Raw genomic sequence first — 21,480 nt, 5'->3', positions numbered from 1 at the left:
CTTTGGTGTAGTGAACTGGGGCACTTGTCAAAGGCTATTCCCACGAACTCGTTAACTCATATCTAATTTAGAAAATATTTTAAAGTTTCTGCTATAGCTATGTCGAACAAAAATCAGCTATATTTTCTCCAACAGTGGAGGGAGAATAAAAATCAGATCTGAGTTATTCTCCAACAAAATCAGATATATTTGACCTCAAAAAGGTTGAAAATCAAGAAAGAAGGAAAGATCTGGCTCTAGGTTCTCTTCCTTCCAATTCAGGCTACTGACAAAGAAAGTTGAAGAAGGAACACAGTTAAAACTTTAAGCATTAGAGTTCAGATATTCCTTTGCCTTATACTGCCCTTTGAACATCAGACTCGAGAGAACCAAAAGCGAAAAGGAAGGGGCAAAGAAAAAGGAAAATATATTTCCACTAATTCCTTAGCTCGTGTTCAGGCAACTGTGATGTTTCCTTCTCAACTATTAAATCCTCTCAAAAAATTCTTCAGGTCGAGCACGCATACACAGATCCGGATCCGAAACACTGACGAGGCGAAAACAAAACTTCTCGCAGGAATTGAAGATGACGAGAATTCCTCTGTTGCGTTGCTCTTGCAATGGTATTATTCCTAGCTTTATCTCCTGCTTTGCTAATTCTCATTCTGCTTCGGCAATTACAATTAGATATTATTCTGATAATGTCAAGTGTTTAGATGATGCTCTGTGTCGCTTTCGTCGAATGTTCAGTACGCAACCTCTTCCTTCTGTTTTTGACTTCTCCAAATAATTAAAGACTATGGTAAATATGAAGCATTACTCTTCTGTTGTTTCCCTTTTTCAACAAATGCTGAAATCGGGTATCCCAATTGATGGATTCATCTTGAGTATCGCGATCAACAATTATTGCCTAATGCATCGTTTTGACTGCGGATTTTTAGTGTTAGCCATTTACTTGAAGAAGGGAATTCCATTTAATGTTGTCACCTTTAGCACCTTACTAAGGGGACTCTTTGCGGACAATAAGATCAAAGATGCAGTTAACCTGTTCAAAAAGTTGGTGCGAGAGGATATTTTTGAGCCTAATGAAGTCATGTATTCAATTGTCATGAATGGGCTTAGCAAAATGGGTCATACTAAAAAAACTTTAGATTTGCTTAGGGTAATGGAACAAGGAAGCACTAAGCACAATGCATACATCTATAACATTGTTATAGATGCTCTTTGCAAGGATAGAATGATTGATGATGCAATTAGCCTTTTTGAAGAGATGAAACAAAAAGGCATTCCTCCAGACGTTGTCACATATTTCATTGATTGATGGTCTTTGTAAGTTTGGTCAGTGGGAGGAGGTTAGGACTTTGTTCTTCGAAATGGTAAATCTTAATATTTATCCAAACGTCCGCACCTTCAACATATTGATAGATGGACTATGCAAAGAAGGAAAGTTGAAGATGCTGAGGAGGTAATGAGACACATGGATGGAAAAGGTGTAGAGCCAGATGTGGTCACCTACAATGTGATAATTGATGGATATTGCTTGCGCGGTCAAATGGATAGAGCAAGGAGCCTTTTTGATTCCATGATTGATAAGAGCATTAAGCCTAACATTTTTAGCTATAGCATATTAATAAATGGATACTGTAAGAAAAAGAAATTGGATGAGTCCATGCATTTGTTTTATGAAATTTCTCGAAATGGATTGAACCCTAGCATTGTTACATACAGTACTATCTTGAAAGGTCTATTTGATGCTGGAAGAACCGACTTTGCCGAAAAATTCTTTGCTGAAATGCTATCTACGGGGCTCAAACCTGATTTATGCACTAATTGCATTTTGCTCGGCGGTTATTTTCACAATGGGCTTGTTAAAAAAGCAATGTTGCTATTTCATGAGTTGGAAATAAAGAGAGAAGACACATATATTCAACTTTATAATGTTGTGCAAGGATTTCTGAAGTTTAGCAAAATTAGTGAAATGATAACTTTTTTGAAGGAAATGACTGGAAATGACTTCTCATTTGATGCAAGTACTGTAGAGTTACTAATAGACGTTATAGCGAAGGATCCTTCTTTGCTTAACATGATACCATAGTTTCCGTTGGGAAATAAGAAGTGATATTTATTTCACTTGATTTAAGCAGCTTTACCTATCACTATGACGCAATTTCCTTTTACCTATGGAAAAGAACTCACATCAGCAGAATTGCGGAAGCTGAAAGAATATGGTAATTAGAACATTGCTTGAGCTTTCCAAGCAAGGTTATTGAGGAGGTACATCTTTTGGACTTTAAGCCATTGGGCTTTAAAAGAGAAGATGTGTGAATTGGAAATGGAGGGAAATAAAATGGAGGGAAAATGAAAATTTGAAGAAGTGAACTTTTGTCTTGCACTTTATCCCTCATTGGTGAGGGACAATCACATTTATGTGCTTATATATAGATTCACTTCTTAAAGCTCTTAAAAGGAGTTAAAGAGAATGAACCCTCGCGCCGTCGTCGTCGCTCGCTCGGCTCGGCTTCGGCTTTGGATTTGTCAAATGATCGATCGATAAGATTATTTTTGGACAAAATTTATTTAATTATTTAATAATTAATTAAATGCCAAATCATTGCTGAACGTTCAGAGGGCCTCGCTGGCCGCGGTTCTGCCGCGACCGCGGTAGAATCGCGACAGTCAGATTTAGAGAGGCTCTCTGGCCGCGGTTCGGCCGCGATCGCGGTAGAACCGCGGCAGGCCGCGTATTTTCTGAAAAGGCACCTTTCCAGACACATCTTCTGATATTTGCCTATAAATTCTGAGGCAAGGCTGCATCTTCCAAATATGAAATACGAAAAACACTCTAGAAGTTCTTTCTTTCTGAATATACTGCATCCTAATTCACAGTCTCTCTCTCTCTCAAATTTGTAAGTATGTTTTTGCTCCGTTCTTTGAGTTCGTTGGTATCCTGCAGTTTGTATTGCCACTATTGTAGGAAGGTTTATTCCATTTTATCCTGTGAGGATTTAATCCATTACCTTGGCAACGTGTGAGAGGGTTAAAATTCCTTAAGGACGCACAAGAAAATTGTGGACTCGGAATATTTCTGATTCTTTACTATTTTATATATTTCTTTATTCTTCTAACATTTTTCTGATTTTTGTTTCAACTCAGTAACGATCACAAGCTTAAGGAATTTTAATTTACTAACGTTTCTGTGTTGATTATTAAACTGTTTTCTTTATACTTTGTTGGAGACTAAAGCCTTGTTGCTTTCTACTCCTATAATTATTTCTGTCCGGTTTAAAGTACATAAAAACTTTGCCGGAATAATAAACGTATGGGTTTGAAGTATATAAAAACTTCACCATTGTTACGTGTTGTATGGTTGGTTTGGTATTCAGTTTGAAGATATCAAAAACTTCACTGATTAACAAGTTTTGTATTGTTTTCAACTTTACAGAAATATGACGAATGAAAACCAAACTAATGGAAGTGTTGCTGGAATGGTTGCTGCTGTTACAAGCCGTTCTACTCCTGCTCATGCTATGGCACCGGCAGAAAAACCCGAAAAGTTTTCCGGTATTGACTTCAAACGTTGGCAAATGAAGATGCTCTTCTATCTTACTACATTGAGTTTGCAACGTTTCATCAAGGAGGATCCTCCGGTCATGGCTGAAAATACTCCGGATGATGAACGACTTGTTGTAACTGAAGCATGGAAACATTCTGATTTCTTGTGCAAAAACTACATATTGAGTTGTTTGGAAGATGGCTTGTACAATGTCTATAGTGTCATGGAAACTTCAAAAGCATTATGGAATGCACTTGAGAAGAAGTACAAGACTGAGGATGCCGAACTTAAGAAATTCGTGGCTGCAAGGTTTTTGGATTTCAAGATGATTGACACTAGGTCCGTCATAACTCAAGTCCAAGAATTACAAGTCATTGTGCATGACCTCCTTGCTGAAGGTATGACCCGAATCAATAATTTTATTAATAAGATTTATCTTATTATTAATTATGAATTTGTTATTGAAGGTATGGTCATAAATGAGGCCTTTCAAGTCGCTGCTTTCATTGAAAAGTTACCTCCGTTGTGGAAGGATTTTAAGAACTATCTTAAACACAAGCGGAAGGAGATGACACTAGAAGACTTGATTGTTCGTCTGAGGATAGAAGAAGACAACAAAAATGCTGAAAAGAAGTCACGTGGAAACTCGACAATAATGGGGGCAAACGTTGTTGAGGAGGCGCCACAAAATAAGAAGAGGAAGAAGGCTTCCGGACCAAAGAATTACCCAAGCAGGAAAAAGTTCAAGGGTAATTGCCACAACTGTGGAAGATCTGGGCATAAGGCCGTGGATTGTCGTGCGCCCAAGAATGATAAGAAGAAAAAGAATCAAGCTAACATGGTTGAAGATGAAATGGAGGACTTATGTGCCATGTTGTCTGAATGCAATTTGGTAGGAAATCCAAAAGAATGGTGGATAGATTCTGGAGCCACTCGCCATGTTTGTGCTAACAAGGAGTTATTTTCTTCTTATGCCCCCACAGGACCCGACGAGACAATCTTCATGGGAAATTCATCTACGGCCAAAATTGAAGGAGTTGGCAAGATTGCGTTGAAGATGACGTCGTGAAAAATAGTGACTCTAAAATCAAGTCCTCCATGTTCCAGAAATTCGCAAGAATCTTGTATCTACCTCACTTCTTGTCAAGAATGGATTCAAATGTATTTTTGTTTCTAATAGTGTTGTACTTAGTAAGAACGATGTATATGTAGGAAAAGGTTACCTAAATGAGGGCCTTTTTAAGCTAAATGTAATAGCAGTTCCTATCAATAAAGTGAATGTTTCTTCTTACTTACTTGAGTCAAACACTTTATGGCATTCGCGTTTAGGTCACGTAAACTTCAAAACATTGCGGAAGATGATAAATCTAGAAGTATTGCCAAAATTTGATTGCATTAATTCCAAATGTCAAATATGTGTGGAATCAAAGTATGCTAAGCATCCTTATAAGTCCGTTGAAAGGAATTCAAGTCCTTTAGACTTAATTCACACAGATATTTGCGACATGAAGTCAACACCATCTCGCGGTGGGAAAAAGTATTTTATTACTTTTATTGATGATAGCACGAGATACTGCTATGTTTATTTACTTAATAGTAAAGATGAGGCAATTAATGCTTTCAAGCAATACAAGAGTGAAGTTGAAACGCAACTAAACAAAAAGATCAAAATGATAAGAAGTGATAGGGGTGGCGAATATGAATCTCCTTTTGAAGAAATTTGTTTGGAAAATGGCATTATTCACCAAACAACTGCCCCTTACTCTCCACAATCTAATGGAATTGCGGAGAGGAAGAATCGAACATTGAAGGAGATGATGAATGCATTGCTAATAAGTTCTGGCTTACCACCGAACTTGTGGGGGGAAGCTATACTTACAGCTAACCGGATAATCAATCGTGTACCTCATAGTAAAACACAGTCCATTCCTTATGAAAAGTGGAAAGGAAGGAAGCCTAGCTTGAAATACTTCAAAGTGTGGGGGTGTTTAGCTAAGGTACAAGTTCCTAAACCTAAAAGGGTTAAGATAGGTCCAAAAACGGTTGATTGTGTGTTTATTGGATATGTAACCAATAGCAAGGCATATCGTTTTCTGGTTCATAAATCAGAAAATCCTGAGATTCACATTAATACGATAATAGAATCAGATAATGCTGAATTCTTTGAAACTATTTATCCGTATAAAAAGGAAAGTGAAGTGACCTGCCAAAAGTCAAAACGACCTCGGGAGGAAATAACAGATGGTATGCCTAATGAAGAAAATCCAAGAAGAAGTAAACGTCAAAGGATATCTACTTCATTCGGTCCAAATTTTCTGACTTTTCTGTTAGAAAATGAGCCTCGTACCTTCAAGGAAGCAATGTCTTCCTCAGAAGCACAATATTGGAAAGAAGCTGTCAATAGTGAAATAGAATCCATATTGAGCAACCATACCTGGGAATTGGTTGATCTTCCTCCAGGTAACAAAACATTGGGTTCTAAATGGATTTTCAAGAAGAAAATGAAGGACGATGGTACTATTGACAAATACAAGGCAAGACTTGTTGTCAAAGGATTTAGACAACGAGAAAGTCTTGACTATTTTGACACATACTCGCCGGTAACAAGAATTACATCTATTCGGATGCTAATAGCATTAGCCGCCTTGTATGATCTTCAAATCCATCAAATGGATGTAAAAACGGCCTTCTTAAATGGTGATCTTGAGGAAGAAATTTACATGAACCAACCTGAGGGGTTTGTGGTTTCGGGAAAAGAAAAGAAGGTGTGTAGACTTGTTAAGTCTCTTTATGGACTAAAACAAGCACCCAAGCAATGGCATGCGAAATTTGACCAAACAATGTTGTCAAATGGTTTTAAGATTAATGAATGTGATAAATGTGTTTACATTAAGAACGTTCCAAATCATATAGTCATTGTTTGCTTATATGTTGATGATATGCTAATAATGAGCAAAGACATTGCCGACATTCAAGCTACTAAGTGTATGCTTGCTAGTAAGTTTGATATGAAAGACTTAGGAGTTGCCGATGTAATTCTAGGAATTAAAATCCAGAGGACTCCTCAAGGTCTAGCTTTGTCTCAATCACATTACGTGAAAATGGTACTTGAAAAATTCAAACACTTGGAATTTAGAAGTGCAAGGACTCCAATTGACTTAAACCATCATCTTATGAAGAATAAAGGCGAAAGTACGTCTCAATTGGAGTATGCTCGTGTGTTGGGAAGTCTAATGTACATCATGAACTGTACACGACCCGATATAGCTTGTGCAATAAGTAAACTTAGTCGATTCACAAGTAATCCCAACAAGCATCACTGGGTGGCTATGAAACGAGTTCTGGGATATTTGGAGTATACCCAAGACTACGCTTTATACTACAATAAATATCCTGCGGTTATTGAAGGATATAGTGATGCTAATTGGATAACCGGCTCATCAGAAACAAAGTCCACAAATGGATATGTGTTTATTGTTGGTGGAGGAGCAGTATCTTGGAAGTCTTCCAAACAGACATGTATTGCTCGCTCTACAATGGAATCAGAGTTTATAGCATTGGATAAAGCCGGTGAAGAAGCTGAATGGCTTCGGAATTTTTTAGAAGACATTCCGTTCTGGCCGAAACCTGTGGCTCCTATTTGCATACATTGCGATAGTGAGGCTGCAATAGGACGGGCAGGGAGCGTTATGTATAACGGAAAGTCTCGTCATATACGACGAAGACATAATACCGTTAGACAACTACTTTCTAGTGGAATTATCACTATTGATTATGTAAGATCAAAGGATAATGTTGCGGATCCACTTACAAAAGGCTTAACTAGAGAGGGAGTTGAGAAATCATCTAAGGGAATGAGACTATGGCCGAGGACAAGTCAACATGGCGGTAACTCTACCTAGAATTTTGGTTGTTCTGAGATCTAGGTTCAAGGAGCTCAAACAAAGTTATGATTCACCGGTTCAACATTGTCAAAATAAAAACTTTGGTCCATTCTCGTGATGAAGACAATGTTCAATAACAAGGATAGAACTTTACACTTTCTTTAATGATTACCTAAGTTTGATGAGGTATTTATCAAATAGTGTCAATCTAAAGGATTACACGTTTAGGAATCACCTATGTAAGTGTGAAGTAGAAGCCGCTTCAATGAGAATTTTGTAAGGCCAATTCTCTACGCACTTATGAAACCAGGCGGTGTTCATGGCTAAAACGAACACAACAATGAGAACCAAAAGACGGTTAAGGGTTGGTTGTGTGACATATGGCTGTCTAGGTATACACTAAAGTTCGACGGTTCAAAGATATCAAATCTTACCGATTGACCGAGTATATCCGACATATGTTCACTACGGAAAGTTCAAAGGGAAACCTACTTATCCAGATGCAATTAATCCTTACTTGCAAAATCACATAGCTTTCATCTATGATCTTTCTTGATACAGCCATTCCCATTCATGTGGGGGATTGTTGGACTTTAAGCCATTGGGCTTTAAAAGAGAAGAAGTGTGAATTGGAAATGGAGGGAAATAAAATGGAGGAAAAATAAAAATTTGAAGAAGTGAACTTTTGTCTTGCACTTTGTCCCTCATTGGTGAGGGACAATCACATTTATGTGCTTATATATAGATTCACTTCTTAAAAGCTCTTAAAAGGAGTTGAAGAGAATGAACCCTCGCGCCGTCGTCGTCGCTCGCTCGGCTCGGATTCGGCTTTGGATTTGGATTTGGATTTGGATTTGTCAAATGATCGATCGATAAGATTATTTTTGGACAAAATTTATGTAATTATTTAATAATTAATTAAATGCCAAATCACTGCTGAACGTTCAGAGGGCCTCGCTGGCCGTGGTTCTGCCTCGACCGCGGTAGAATCGCGGCAGTCAGATTCAGAGAGGCTCTCTGGCCGCGATCGCGGCAGGCCGCGTATTTTCTGAAAAGGCACCTTTCCAGACACATCTTCTGATATTTGCCTATAAATTCTGAGGCAAGGCTGCATCTTCCAAATACGAAATACGAAAAACACTCTAGAAGTTCTTTCTTTCTGAATATACTGCATCCTAATTCGCAGTCTCTCTCTCTCAAATTCGTAAGTGTGTTTTTGCTTCGTTCTTTGAGTTCGTTGGTATCCTGCAGTTTGTATTGCCACTGTTGCAGGAAGGTTTATTCCATTTTATCCTGGGAGGATTTAATCCATTACCTTGGCAACGTATGAGGGGGTTAAAATTCCTTAAGGACGCACAAGAAAATTGTGGACTCGGAATATTTCTGATTCTTTACTATTTTATATATTTCTTTATTCTTCTAACATTTTTCTGATTTTTGTTTCAACTTAGTAATGATCACAACATCAGTTCTAAACTTCTTCCTTCTGTTCCGAACCTTGCTGCAAGCAGTTGATTCACTAGATGTTTCACTTGTACAATTTTATAGTAAATTACATGTTTCTCTACTTATTATTAGGCAGTTCACTTAAAACTGTAGCAGATAGTGGTCTACCCAGAATTGAGGAAGCATGCCAAAATCTGCAGGATCATCTAAATACTTCTGACCTCAAGCGACGTGAAAAGCTTAAGATGGTTTTTCTCTTACACTTGATATATAGTACACTTCATTTTTTTTTTGGTTGAGATTTTGGTGTCATTAAGATTGAGATTGCTTCTTATTCATCTAAATACTTCTGACTAATGTGATTGTCTTATCATTACTAGTTCGGATGCAATTACATGTTCATGCCTTTGGCAGATGAAGAGGAGATTGATCACTCTAAACAGTAAACATACATCTCCACAGTCCACTGGTGCGGAAAACGTTACTTCATCTTATGAGAAATCATTTTCATCAGTTAAATCATTTTGACATTTGCCTAATGAAACTAGATCATCAGCTCCTTCTGATTCATCTACCATCTCAAATGCAAATTCTAGTGCGACGAATAGTTTAGAAACCAAAAGTTAGCTCCTTTGTAACAGCAAAGTAGGCAGGGTTTTGGAAATGCTGGCAATTTTTAGTGACGTACGTTCAGAAAAAAAAGTGACGGACAAAAGAAGGAAAGCACAATAAAGTACAGGTAAAACTTTTAACTTTTTCTTGGTAAGAAAATAGTGCTCCTATTTCTTAGACATGAAAAATAATGAGAAAGTGAAAATTTTATTTGCATCTGAATGTGTCAGTCAGACTCTGAATGTTTGCGTATGTCTGTTTCTTTCCTTTGGGATTTAATCAGTTGTAATTTGTCTCGAATAATTGCAGTTTACCGCAATTAGGGTAGTTCACACTGCAAATTTACCAACTGTTTGGCTACTTATAACTAATGAATTGTGTTGATCCTTTGTGTGTACATGAAAGTAGGTTATGAAAAGTTCTATCGACATATTGTCACTTATGATGATTAAGCCCCCTCCATTTCCACTTTTCTTGGCACTACTTTTTATTAGTCGGTTTAAAAACGAATTACACATTTCAATATTTTCTTAATTCCTTTGAGAAGTTTTTATAGCCAAATATTATATAATATTTAGGACCACAAGTTTTAAAAGTCTTAATTTATTTATTATACTTTATGCCAAGTCATACTATAACAAACCAAATAAAACCGAGGGGGTCTTACTTTGAAATAGCAAATGGATTCAGGGAATGCAGTATTATCATATGCCTAAATATATCTATAGAAATTGAAACGTATATAAGGTGATACGCCCTTCGTCTAAAAGTTGTCTTATTTCACTTCTCTTGAACCAAAGTCTAATTTTGGTGATCAGTTACTTCTGCTCTGCTTACTGAAGCTTGCACAGATGCACGGTCCAATTCTGGTGGTCAAGAAACATGCAAAGGTCTGTCGTATTGTTTTCACTATGTACTCATTCCGACTAATGTGATTGGCTTATTATTACTGGTTCTGATGCAACTAAGTATTCATGCCTTTCCAGATGAAGAGGAGATGGCTCAATCTGAACATACCTCTCCATGGTCCATAGGTGCTGAAAAGGTAATGCATCTCCAATTTCGCGAACGTGCAAGAGCTCACTTTAAATGAGAAAGTCTTCTTCAGTGAAATCGTTGTGCCATTTGCCTAGAGAAACTATACCATCAGCTGCAATGGCACTATCTTGTATCCCTACAGTCTCGAATGCAAATTCTAGCGCGAGGAAGATTGCAGAAACCGAAAGTTACAAATCCATTCCGGTCTTCTCCATGGGTTCTGTTGTGCTTCCTATTGGTGAAGATAAGTGGTTTGCTGTGCAGCTTGGAGTTCCCCAATGAGAAGTATAGCTAATCATGTATTACAGTAGAGGCAACAACAACGACCCAGTGTATTCTCACAAGCGGGGTCTGGGGAGGGTAGTGTGTACGCGGATCTTACCTCTACCCCGATGGGGTAGAAAAGCTATTTCCGAAAGACCCTCGGCTCAAGAAGACGAAAAGACAATAAGAGACAATATATCAGTGATAATTGTGATTTCTACATGTTTTATACTCATTCTTACCTAAGCTTTGTGCATTAACTGTCATAAATTAGTCCCAAAATGCTTACAAGTTGCGCTTGATTGCAGGTTTTAGTGACAAGATGACAAATACCAAAGATCGGCTCAAAAAGGAGTGAAATCTACCAAGTGTCAGAAGACAACTGAAGTGGGGAACAAAATGACTTGTGCGGTCCGCACTGATGTGTCGCGCGGCCGCATAGGAGAGTCCAGAGGCTAGGTAATTTCAAGGTCAACCTGCGCGGTCCGCACTGCTTTGCCACGTGATCGCGCAGGATAGTTTAGAGACCATGCAATTTCCAAGGCAAGATGCGCGGTCCGCGCTCCTTTCCACGCGGTCCGCACCCAAGAGTGTCAAAGACTCAGTCATTCAAGGCAAAAGCCCATGCGGCCGCACACCTAATCAGTGCGGTCCGCGTGGATGAAGTTCAGAGAGGGTGGATTTGAACCAAAACACCCTACGCGGCCGCGCGTCACATTTGTGCGGTCCGCGTCCCCAGTGTCAGAAGCAAGATATGAAGACCCAAAACCCTACGCAGCCGCGTGTCATTTGTGCACGATCCGCGCCAGACCCTCAGGGGTATTTTTGTCCTGTTTTTCCTATGTAGTATAAATAGAACATTTTACTTTTTAGGTAGAGTTTTTTTTTTGGGGGGGGGGGAGTTTTCGGTTTTTATGAGATAGCAGCTGAACTCGAGACTTCATAGTTTTAGCCTATTTTGGGCAATTTCTTCTAGTATTAACGTGGATTTGAGTAGATTAACATTGTAGTTAATTATTATGTCAATTTCATCTACTATTTCTTCAATTTCTGTTTCTATTATGGCTAGCTAAACCCATTAGCTAGGGTTGTGGCTCAACCCTAGTGTGGGTAATTAATGGGTGTGATTGTTTAGTGCATGAATGATGTTGGGTATTTGTTATTTGGATTAATCTTATGTTTTCATTAAGATTTGGTGGTTGCAAACACTAAGTCTAGCTTAGTGAGTCTTGACTCTTCTTGAGAAAGAGAGTCTATGACCCCAAGATTAATTCCAACAAGGAATTGGGATGGACCCATGAGAATGGTAGTCCCAATTAACGGGTTAAACCTCGAGAGAGTAATTACCCAACTTGAACCATAAGTTGCTTGGGCAAATTGGTCTACCCAATTGGTCTCGAGAGAGTCAATTGGGCAAAATCACTCTCTCTACCGAGAGGTGTGAGAGTGGGTGCAAAAGTGCAACGGTTATAGCATAAGTCCCATATTTATCATTCTTGCATTAGGAATCTCTACCCGTTAGTTGACCACCTAGGTACATGTCACGACCCTAGTACCTTTCTTTATATTGCATACAACTTAGAATCAATATCTTAGCTTAACTTAGCTTTAAACTTGTAGTTGATAAATTGTAGTTGATAATCAAAAGAAAACCAAAAATGTTAGAAGATCAATTAGGAGCTAAAACATAGTCCTAGACCATACAAACACTCAACTCCAAATTGAAGTTCCCTGTGGAAAATTGACACCGATACCACTATTGGGTAAAAGTATTAGCGCCCACTCTTCCTTAGGTTGAGTCCGCTGCGATCACTTTTTGGAGCCGTTGCTGGAGAGCTTACGGTGTTGACTATTTGTGTAGCTAGTATTGTGTTTTGCTTCTCTTTCCTTCTTATATACCAACTTTGTTTGTGTCGATCAATCAGGTACAATGGGTCTTAATGCAAATGACCCTCTCGGCAATGTGATGGTAGCGGAGGAGGTAGAGGATCTAGAACAAGATGAGGTCTTACCTCAACTTCCACGGAGAGGCCGACATGTCAATATAAATGCAAATGAGAACAACAATATTCCAGACCCTCCTCCGGCACCGCCGAGAGTGGCTCCCAGAGTTCTACCAAATCAAGGATACGCCAGTGCTATTGTTCCTCCCTGAATCCGGGTGGGGAACTTTCAAATCAAAAATGTTATGCTGACCTTGCTCGAGCAAAGAGGTTATTTCACGGATGCCTCCGATCAAAATGCCTACAAGTACTTGAAGGGGTTCGTGGATACATGTTGGGGTAGCAAATAGACAAACGTGTCCGAGGATGCGTTGCGATTTAGGCTTTTCCCGTTTTCTCTTCGGGGTAAAGCATTGGATTGGTTAGAAAGGCTCCCCAATCATTCTGTTACAACATGGGATGAATTGGCGGACAAATTTATTGCCAAGTTTTTCTCTCCAAGTCATATATGGCAGCTCTTCGGGATGAAATTCTAGCTTTCAAGCAAGAGCCAACGGAACCTTTGCATGAGATATGGGAAAGATATAGAACAATAGTGAAAAAGTGCCCTAATAACGACATGACCAAGGCTATGTATCGGGGCATCAACACCACAAATCTATGCATCGTGAACCAATTGGCCGGAGGGAACTTTATGAAACTTTCTTACCAAGAGGCATGTGATGTACTTGATGAAATGGCCGACATCTCTTCGGCATGGCAAAGCCGAGCAAACATGCCCCAAGGTGACCCCACGGTCATCCATTTGCACAAGGAATTGCACGATCATGGCCAAGCTATAGCCGAGCTTACAACAACTATGAATCAATTGGTAAAGGCGCAATTGCAACAAGTCCAAAACCCGCGCCAAGTCAACGCAATGGAAGGTGTTTCTATGTTGAAAAGGAGGCAAAGAGGACAACAACCTCAAGGTAATTGTGAACAATATGACAACAACAATGATGGTGGTGGTTATTCAAATGAGTGCTATGATGATCAAAGCGAAGAGGTCCAATATGTCAACAACTATCAAGGGAATAGAGGTAACTCTTCAAACCAACAATGGCGTCCTCAAGGTAATTGGGGCAATCAACAACAAGGCGGAGGTAATTGGAATAACAACAACCAAAACAACAATTGGGGTAATCAAGGCAACCAAGGAAATTGGCATGGTAATAACAATAATTGGGGCAAAAACAACAATCAACGAGGGTGGAACAATGGCGGGAACCAAGGCAACCGGGGGCAAGGTTTTCAAAGGGCCCCCATGTACCAACAACCGAACAATCCACCCCCCTTTCCTTCTCAAGGCCCGAGTTCGTTCGGAAGCGAGATGGGGAGGATTGAAAGCATGTTCGAGCAAATGATGAAAAATAACCAAGATTGTGAGGCCCAATTAGCTTTGCATAACACATCTATCAGGAACTTGGAAGTGCAATTAGGCCAAATCTCTCAGTCTTTAAATACTCGCCCAAAGGGCGTTCCACCAAGTGATACGGTAGTAAACCCCAAGGGTGGGCACAATAATCATGTGATGACAGTGACAACGCGAAGTGGAAGAGGCGGTGATGTGCATGCCTCAAGAGGAAACCAAGTTACAGTAGATGGAAATGAGTTACAAGATAATGAAATACCTTTGGTGGTTGAAGATGTAGTTGAACCAAGTGTGAGAGATGATGTGCGGATTGATGTTCATGAGGTTGAGGAAGAAACACAAGAGGCCATGAACCCGTCTAGGGAACACGTGATTGATATGCCCGTGCCGGTGATGCCCAAGGCTCGAGCACCCTTACCCCGACCTCCTCCGCCCTATCCTCAACGGTTGGCCAAGCAAAAGGGTGACAACCAATTTAAGAAATTCATTGAAATGATGAAGAGTTTGACTATCAACGTGCCTTTGGTGGAGGCACTCGAGCAAATGCCGGGATACGCAAAGTTCATGAAAGATTTGGTTACAAAAAAGAGATCAATGGAGTGTGAGACAATCAAGATGACCCATCAAGTGAGTGCAATTGTGCATTCTATGGCTCTAAAACTTGAGGATCCCGGTGCATTCACTATCCCATGTACCATTGGAAGTGCCAACTTTGCAAAAGCCCTTTGTGACTTGGGGGCAAGTATCAATTTAATGCCATATTCGGTATTCAAGACCTTGGGTATCAGACAACCTCGTCCAACTTCTATGAGGCTTCAAATGGCGGACCGGTCAATGAAGCGGCCTTTGGGGATTATTGATGATGTCCTTGTTCGTGTTGATATGTTCATATTGCCGGCCGATTTCGTGATCTTGGATTGCAAAGTGGATTTCGAGGTGAAGGCCCTTCCTAGCTACGGGGAAGGCCTTGGTTGATGTGGAAGCGGGAGAATTGACCTTCCGTGTTGGAGATGAAAAGGTGGTGTTCCACGTGTGAAAATCAATGAGGCAACCAAATAGCACCGAGGTATGCTCGTTTGTTGACATTGTCACGGCGGTGATAGTGGATGACACAAGCGCAATGGCAAATGTTGAGGACCCACTTGAGGCCATGCTATTGAACATGGATGTTGATGATGATGCTAGAAGGGTGGAGTGTGTGAACGCAATACATGGCATGAGCTCGTATTCTTATGAACCGAGGAAGTTATCTCTTGATCTTGAAAATCGCAAAACTCCACCCACCAAGCCATCTATTGAGGAGCCACCGGTGTTGGAGTTGAAACCACTTCCTCCTCACCTAAGGTATGAATTTCTTGGTTCTAATTTCACTTTGCCGGTTATTCTTTCTTCTTGCTTGACTAACGTGCAAGTTGACGCCACTTTGGCGGTTCTTCAAAAGCGCAAGCGGGCGATTGGATGGACCTTGGCGGATATTCGGGGTATTAGCCCTGCGTTTTGCATGCACAAGATAATATTGGAGGAGGATGCTAGGCCGTCTCTTGAACATCAAAGGAGACTCAATGAGTCCATGCAAGAGGTGGTCAAAAAGGAAGTCATCAAGTGGCTTGACGCCGGTGTGGTGTATCCAATTTCTGACAGTTCGTGGACTTCTCCGGTACAATGTGTGCCAAAGAAGGGAGGAATGACGGTGGTGACCAATGACAACAATGAACTTATTCCGACTCGTACTGTGACGGGTTGGAGGGTATGCATGGACTACCGGAAGTTGAACAAGGTGACTAGAAAGGATCATTTCCCATTGCCGTTCTTGGACCAAATGCTTGATCGTCTTGCGGGCCGGGCTTTTTATTGTTTTTTGGATGGGTATTCAGGCTATAACCAAATTCCCATTGCCTCGGAAGACCAAGAAAAGACAATCTTCACATGTCCTTATGGCACATTCGCTTTCTCTCGAATGCCATTTGGATTATGTAATGCACCGGCGACCTTCCAACGATGTATGATGGAAATCTTCACCGACATGGTGGAGGACATATTGGAGGTCTTCATGGATGATTTTAGTGTGGTTGGGGACTCATTTGGTGAATGCTTGCAAAACTTGGATTGCGTGTTGGCCCGATGCGAAGACACAAACTTGATTCTCAATTGGGAGAAATGCCATTTTATGGTAGAAGAAGGAATTGTGTTGCGTCACAGAATTTCAAAAAGAGGGATTGAGGTTGATAAGGCGAAAATTGAGGTTATTTCAAGGCTCCCTCCCCCTACTTCTGTCAAAGGGGTGAGGAGTTTTTTTGGACACGCGGGTTTCTACCGAAGATTCATCAAAGACTTCTCTAAGGTAGTTAACCCATTGTGTAAATTGCTAGATAAAGATACCAAATATGTGTTTGATGAGAGATGTATGGAGGCTTTCGAGCTTCTAAAGCAAAAGTTGACGACTACCCCCATCATTACCGCACCAAATTGGAGCTTGCCCTTTGAGCTCATGTGCGACGCTAGTGATGTTGCGGTGGGGGCAGTTTTGGGCCAAAGAATCAACAAAATGTTCCATCCGGTGTACTACTCAAGTAAGACAATGAATGAAACTCAAAGGAACTACACGGTCACCGAGAAGGAATTGATTGCCATTGTTTTTTCCATGGAGAAGTTTCGCCCATACCTTATGCAAGCCAAAGTGATTATTCATACCGATCATGCCGCCCTTAGGTACTTGATGACGAAGAAAGTTTCAAAAGCGAGGTTAATAAGATGGGTGCTCCTTCTTCAAGAATTTGATTTGGAGATTGTTGATAGAAAGGGCAGTGAAAATCAAGTGGCGGACCACTTATCTCGATTGGAGGAGGAAGGGAGGCCTTTGGATGGCCTTCAGATAAATGATGCTTTTCCGGATGAACAATTCCTCTCAGTTTCAATGCTAGAAATGCCATGGTTTGACGACATTGCAAATTATCTTGTTACTAGTGTGGTTCCGTATGAGCTCTCTTCTAACCAAAGAAAGAAGCTCAAGCGGGATTGTTTGGACTACTATTGGGATGAGCCGTATCTTTTCAAAATTTGCACCGATGGTGTAATTCGCCGGTGTGTTCCCGAAGAAGAGCAATTGAGTATTGTGGAAGCTTGTCACTCTTCGCCCTATGGTAGCCATCATGGCGGGGCGAGGACGACGTCTAAAGTGTTGAGTTGTGGTTTCTATTGGCCTTCTTTGTTCAAGGATGCCGGTGACTTTGTGAAAAGATGTGATGAATGCCAACGTGCCGGAGGGATTTCGAAGAAAGATGAGATGCCCCTTAACACGATTCTAGAGGTTGACATTTTTGATGTTTGGGGGATAGACTTTATGGGACCATTCGTAAGTTCTTGTGGAAACACCCACATTTTGGTAGCGGTTGATTATGTGTCGAAATGGGTTGAGGCCATAGCTTTGCCAAATAATGAAGCTCGAAGTGTGGTGACGTTCTTGAAAAAGAGTATCTTCACGAGGTTTGGCACTCCACGTGCTATCATCAGTGACGGGGGTTCTCATTTTTGCAACCGAGCTTTTGACTCTTTGCTAGCCAAGTATGGGGTAAATCACAAAGTGACCACTCCTTATCATACTCAAGCGAGTGGCCAAGTTGAGGTGTCCAACCGTGAGATCAAGAGTATTTTGTACAAGACTGTCAATGCAAATAGGACCGACTGGTCGAAGAAATTGGATGATGCTCTTTGGGCTTATCGTACAGTTTTCAAGACTCTGATTGGTATGTCGCCATATTGGCTGGTGTTTGGGAAGGATTGTCATCTTCCGGTAGAATTGGAACATAAGGCTATGTGGGCCCTAAAAAAGTTGAACTTAGAATCGGATGTCGCTGCAAATCTCCGGGTTGAGCAATTGAATGAACTTGATGAGTTTAGGTTTCACGCTTACTCCATCTTGTCCTTTTATAAGGACAAGATGAAGTACCTTCACGACAAGTATGCCCGAGGGAAGGAATTCAAAGTTGGTGACATGGTTCTTCTTTTCAACTCCCGGTTGAGGTTATTTCCGGGCAAGCTGAATCTAAGTGGAGCGGCCTATTTGAAGTGGTTGGTGTAACTTCTTTTGGTGCCATTGATCTCAAAAATAAGAATGGTGAAATTTTCCGGGTCAATGGGCATCGTGTCAAGCACTATTTGGGCAAGATTGATGACAGCCACGTGGTGGCACTCATTCATTTGAAATGACTGTGATGGTAACATGCATCGTGCCGCGACGTTAAATCAGGCGCTTCTTGGGAGGCAACCCATGTCTTTCTCTTTTCTTTGTTTTTTTTGTTGTAGAGTAGGATTTTTGAGCTGATAGTTTGTGAAGTGTTGCGGGGATAATGTTGAACCGGTGCAGGGCAAAAGTGCAAAATGGTCAGTCTCTGAATATTGCCTACGCGGCCGCGCAGCAAAACCGTGCGGTCCGCGTAGGTTTGAGAAGCTAAAGGGTAAGGCCCAGAAGACCCAGCGCGGCCGCGTGACATTTCTGTGCGGTCCGCGCTGAAGGACCCAAAATTACATGCTCTCTGAAAAAGTTCCCACGCGGCCGCGCACCAAAGCAGTGCGGTCCGCTCTGGGATGGCTGAAAGTGCCAAGTTTCTGATGACTTCCACGCGGCCGCACACCAAAACAGTGCGGTCCGCATGGATTGAACAGCTAATGTGTAGGATGCAAAATCCAGCGCGGTCCGCATCCCTTTTTGTGCGGCCACGCTGGTAGGTAGGTACTTGGTCCTAGGGCTTTTCTATAAATAGAGGCCTTGGGCCTCATTTTAACCTTTTCACCAAATTTACACCTGAGCTATTGTTTTCACTGTTCATCAAGACTAATTGTGCACATAGTTAAAATCTCATTAATCCCTGGTAACAACTCTCATTCATTTCAATCATAGTCTAATTTTTGTTTCTTTTAATTGCTTTCTACTAGTGTAACTTCTTACTTTCGTCTTTTTCTTCCTAGTTTAACTGTTAGGTTAGATTTTTGTATGTTTTTGTTTAATCATGGGCATGGAATCTTGTTAAATAACTGAGTAGGGACACTTAGGACCCAAAAAGGTGAACAAAAATTGGATTTAATTGAACAAATACCCGGCTCAGTTAAATTAGCCCTACGCGGCCGCGCAACATCTGTGCGCGGTCCGCGTGACTCTAGTTAAGAGATGATGAACCTCTCTGCGCGGTCTGCATGCCATTTGTGTGCGGTCCACGTGAGCCTAGCGCGACCTCGGTCCAAAACAGTGCGGACCGCGTCGGTTTATTCAGAAAGGTATATGTGGGTGTTAGTATACTGCGCGGACCGCGTGCCTTTTGGTGCGGTTCGCGCCCCTCTGTCTGTGTCACTGTGTCTTCACTCTTTACATTCAACTGAACTGTCTACTTCACCTTATGTGCTTCTGCTAACAATGTTAGACATGTATTCCTTGCAGACAATGGTTCAAAAATGAGCGGGCAAAGAAAAACAACCCGGGAGAGGTGGTTCCTCCCGAGGAGGGAAAAATAAGAGGATTGTGAAACTCACTCCAAAAACCAGGGAATTGATAAAAAAAATGGGAAGATAATCCGGGAAGCTGATAGAGCTGCATCTCATTCCACGGGGAGTGAGTATGCACCATCACGGAGCATTACCTCGGAGTCTGCCCCCACCCACATGTCCACTTCATTTCAGCTCCGTGATTCCCCTTCCCCGGATCATGGTAATGTAGCCTCCTCCAAGAAGCCAGTTAATGTCATCTCGTACTCGTCTGATGAGTCTGTAGCAAGAGAAGAAGAGCAATACTCCACATCTCCCACAACTTCATTATTAGGGAGAGTGGAGGGTATGCTGAGGGAGGTGAGCCACAGGTCGGGAGGATAGAGCGTACTAGAAAATCGGAGGCATAGGCAGACAAGTTTGTTAGTGAGGTAGTTTTCCACAGATTCTGGGAGTGGTGGCCCAAAAGGAAACTGATTCTGGAGAGGCGGTTCATAGATGCTGATCTTGTCCCTCTCAACCCTTATGTGCAAGCACAATTCCGCACTAGAGAGGGTTGGGGCTTCTTCAAAGAACGTGTTGAGATGGCGAATGAGCATATGGTGAAGGAATTCTACAACAATGTTCACCATATAGTTCGGGACTCAAAAGCAACTAAAGTAAGGGACAAGACAGTTGTGTTTGATGGCAAATCGTTGAATGAATTCCTGAGGTTCGAAGAAGAGGATGAATCGCAATATTTAGAAAAGCTAGCAATGAAAGAGGAGGTTCGTCCTTGGTTGGCTGAGCACTTGGCAGCCCCGGGTACAGTCCCAGTCTAGTTGAAAGCACAAGAAAAGATCTTTCGGAACACCCTGAACTTTGAAGGCAAAGGGTGGTTGACTTTCGTGTGTAGTCGACTTGACCCGTCTACACATGATCACTCCATTCCCCTTCCTCGTGCTGTCTTGGTAGCATCTATCATGGCGGATTTCCCTCTGAATGTGGGTAATATTATGTCGAGAGTGATTTCTACAGTTGGTCAGGAGACCCAAACAAACTACCCCATCCCAAACACACTCTCTTTGTACTTCAAAGAATTGAAAGTGAAGAAAAAGAAATATGATGTCAAGGTACCTTCGGTGGCCCCGTACTCATGGTATAGTCAGTTGGGTCCAGACAACCCGAAGAGGGGCAAGAAGAATGTGGCATCCACTTCCACCGCACCTGGCCAGTCTGAGGAGCCAGCGGTCCTTGAGCAACCCAGTAAGCCTTCCACCATTCCTGCTACTGATGAGGCATTGCCTCCAGGTCCATCGTCAGCAGCTTGTCCTTTTATTGCAACTGACCCAGTATTCCCTTCATCAAAGACTCACCGGTTCACCGCAAACCAGCTCACCCATTCCCTTGCCAGTTTGAACAACTGGATGTCAGCTGCGACATCCAAGTTGTCTACATTGACCACTACTGTACAGGCACAAGGAGCACCAGTTACTGTTGAGATTCCTTCCTCCATTGAGGATGCACTGAAGAAGATCCTGGCCAACCAGGAAAAGATGATGGCGACGTAGGATGCCTTGACTAAGGCGGTCGGGGCACATGGCAAAGCGTTGGAGAAATTGGCTCGGGAGCACAAGAAGTTGAGGAAGTAGAAGGCTTCCAAGGAGTTAGTGACATAGTTGAGAGTGGATGTGGACAAGCTAATGGCGGATCAGTTGCCAATTGACCTACCTACTATTTGGGGATCCAGCTATAGAGCCAGCAGTAGCACAGGTACAGGAGGAGGAGCAGAGGCCGAGGAAGAAGAGGAAACTCCCTAGCACTAAGGGAGTTGTGATTGAGGTAGCACCAGTTCAGGAGAGTCCCTCCACTGCCCTACCTGTTGATGAGCCA

At 41.6% G+C, this 21,480-nt stretch overlaps 2 protein-coding genes and 1 pseudogene across 2 annotated transcripts; all 3 read left to right on the top strand.

Annotated features, from left to right (window-relative positions):
• The first annotated feature begins 778 nt into the window (after positions 1-778).
• Positions 779-1,300, top strand: LOC138877208 (putative pentatricopeptide repeat-containing protein At1g12700, mitochondrial). The gene has a single exon (XM_070156801.1). It carries the CDS (start codon positions 779-781, stop codon positions 1,298-1,300), a length of 522 nt encoding a protein of 173 aa, XP_070012902.1.
• Positions 1,301-1,411: 111 nt separating this feature from the next.
• On the top strand, positions 1,412-2,074 carry LOC104215045 (pentatricopeptide repeat-containing protein At3g22470, mitochondrial-like). Its single transcript, XM_070156800.1, has one exon. The coding sequence runs from the start codon at positions 1,412-1,414 to the stop codon at positions 2,072-2,074; it is 663 nt and encodes a 220-aa protein (XP_070012901.1).
• A 12,218-nt stretch (positions 2,075-14,292) lies between these two features.
• Positions 14,293-21,158, top strand: LOC138877207 (uncharacterized; annotated as a pseudogene).
• The last annotated feature ends 322 nt before the right edge of the window (positions 21,159-21,480 follow it).

This window comes from Nicotiana sylvestris, chromosome 9, assembly GCF_000393655.2.
Source record: "Nicotiana sylvestris chromosome 9, ASM39365v2, whole genome shotgun sequence".
NCBI lineage: Eukaryota > Viridiplantae > Streptophyta > Magnoliopsida > Solanales > Solanaceae > Nicotiana > Nicotiana sylvestris.
The sequence above is the reverse complement of the archived record's forward strand: the minus strand, read 5'-3'. Positions and strand labels throughout refer to the sequence as shown.

What these genes read in the sequence shown, in the direction of transcription:
- LOC138877208 (XM_070156801.1), top strand. Translation starts at nt 779, where the DNA reads ATGGTAAATATGAAGCATTACTCTTCTGTTGTTTCCCTTTTTCAACAA.
- LOC104215045 (XM_070156800.1), top strand. Translation starts at nt 1,412, where the DNA reads ATGCAAAGAAGGAAAGTTGAAGATGCTGAGGAGGTAATGAGACACATG.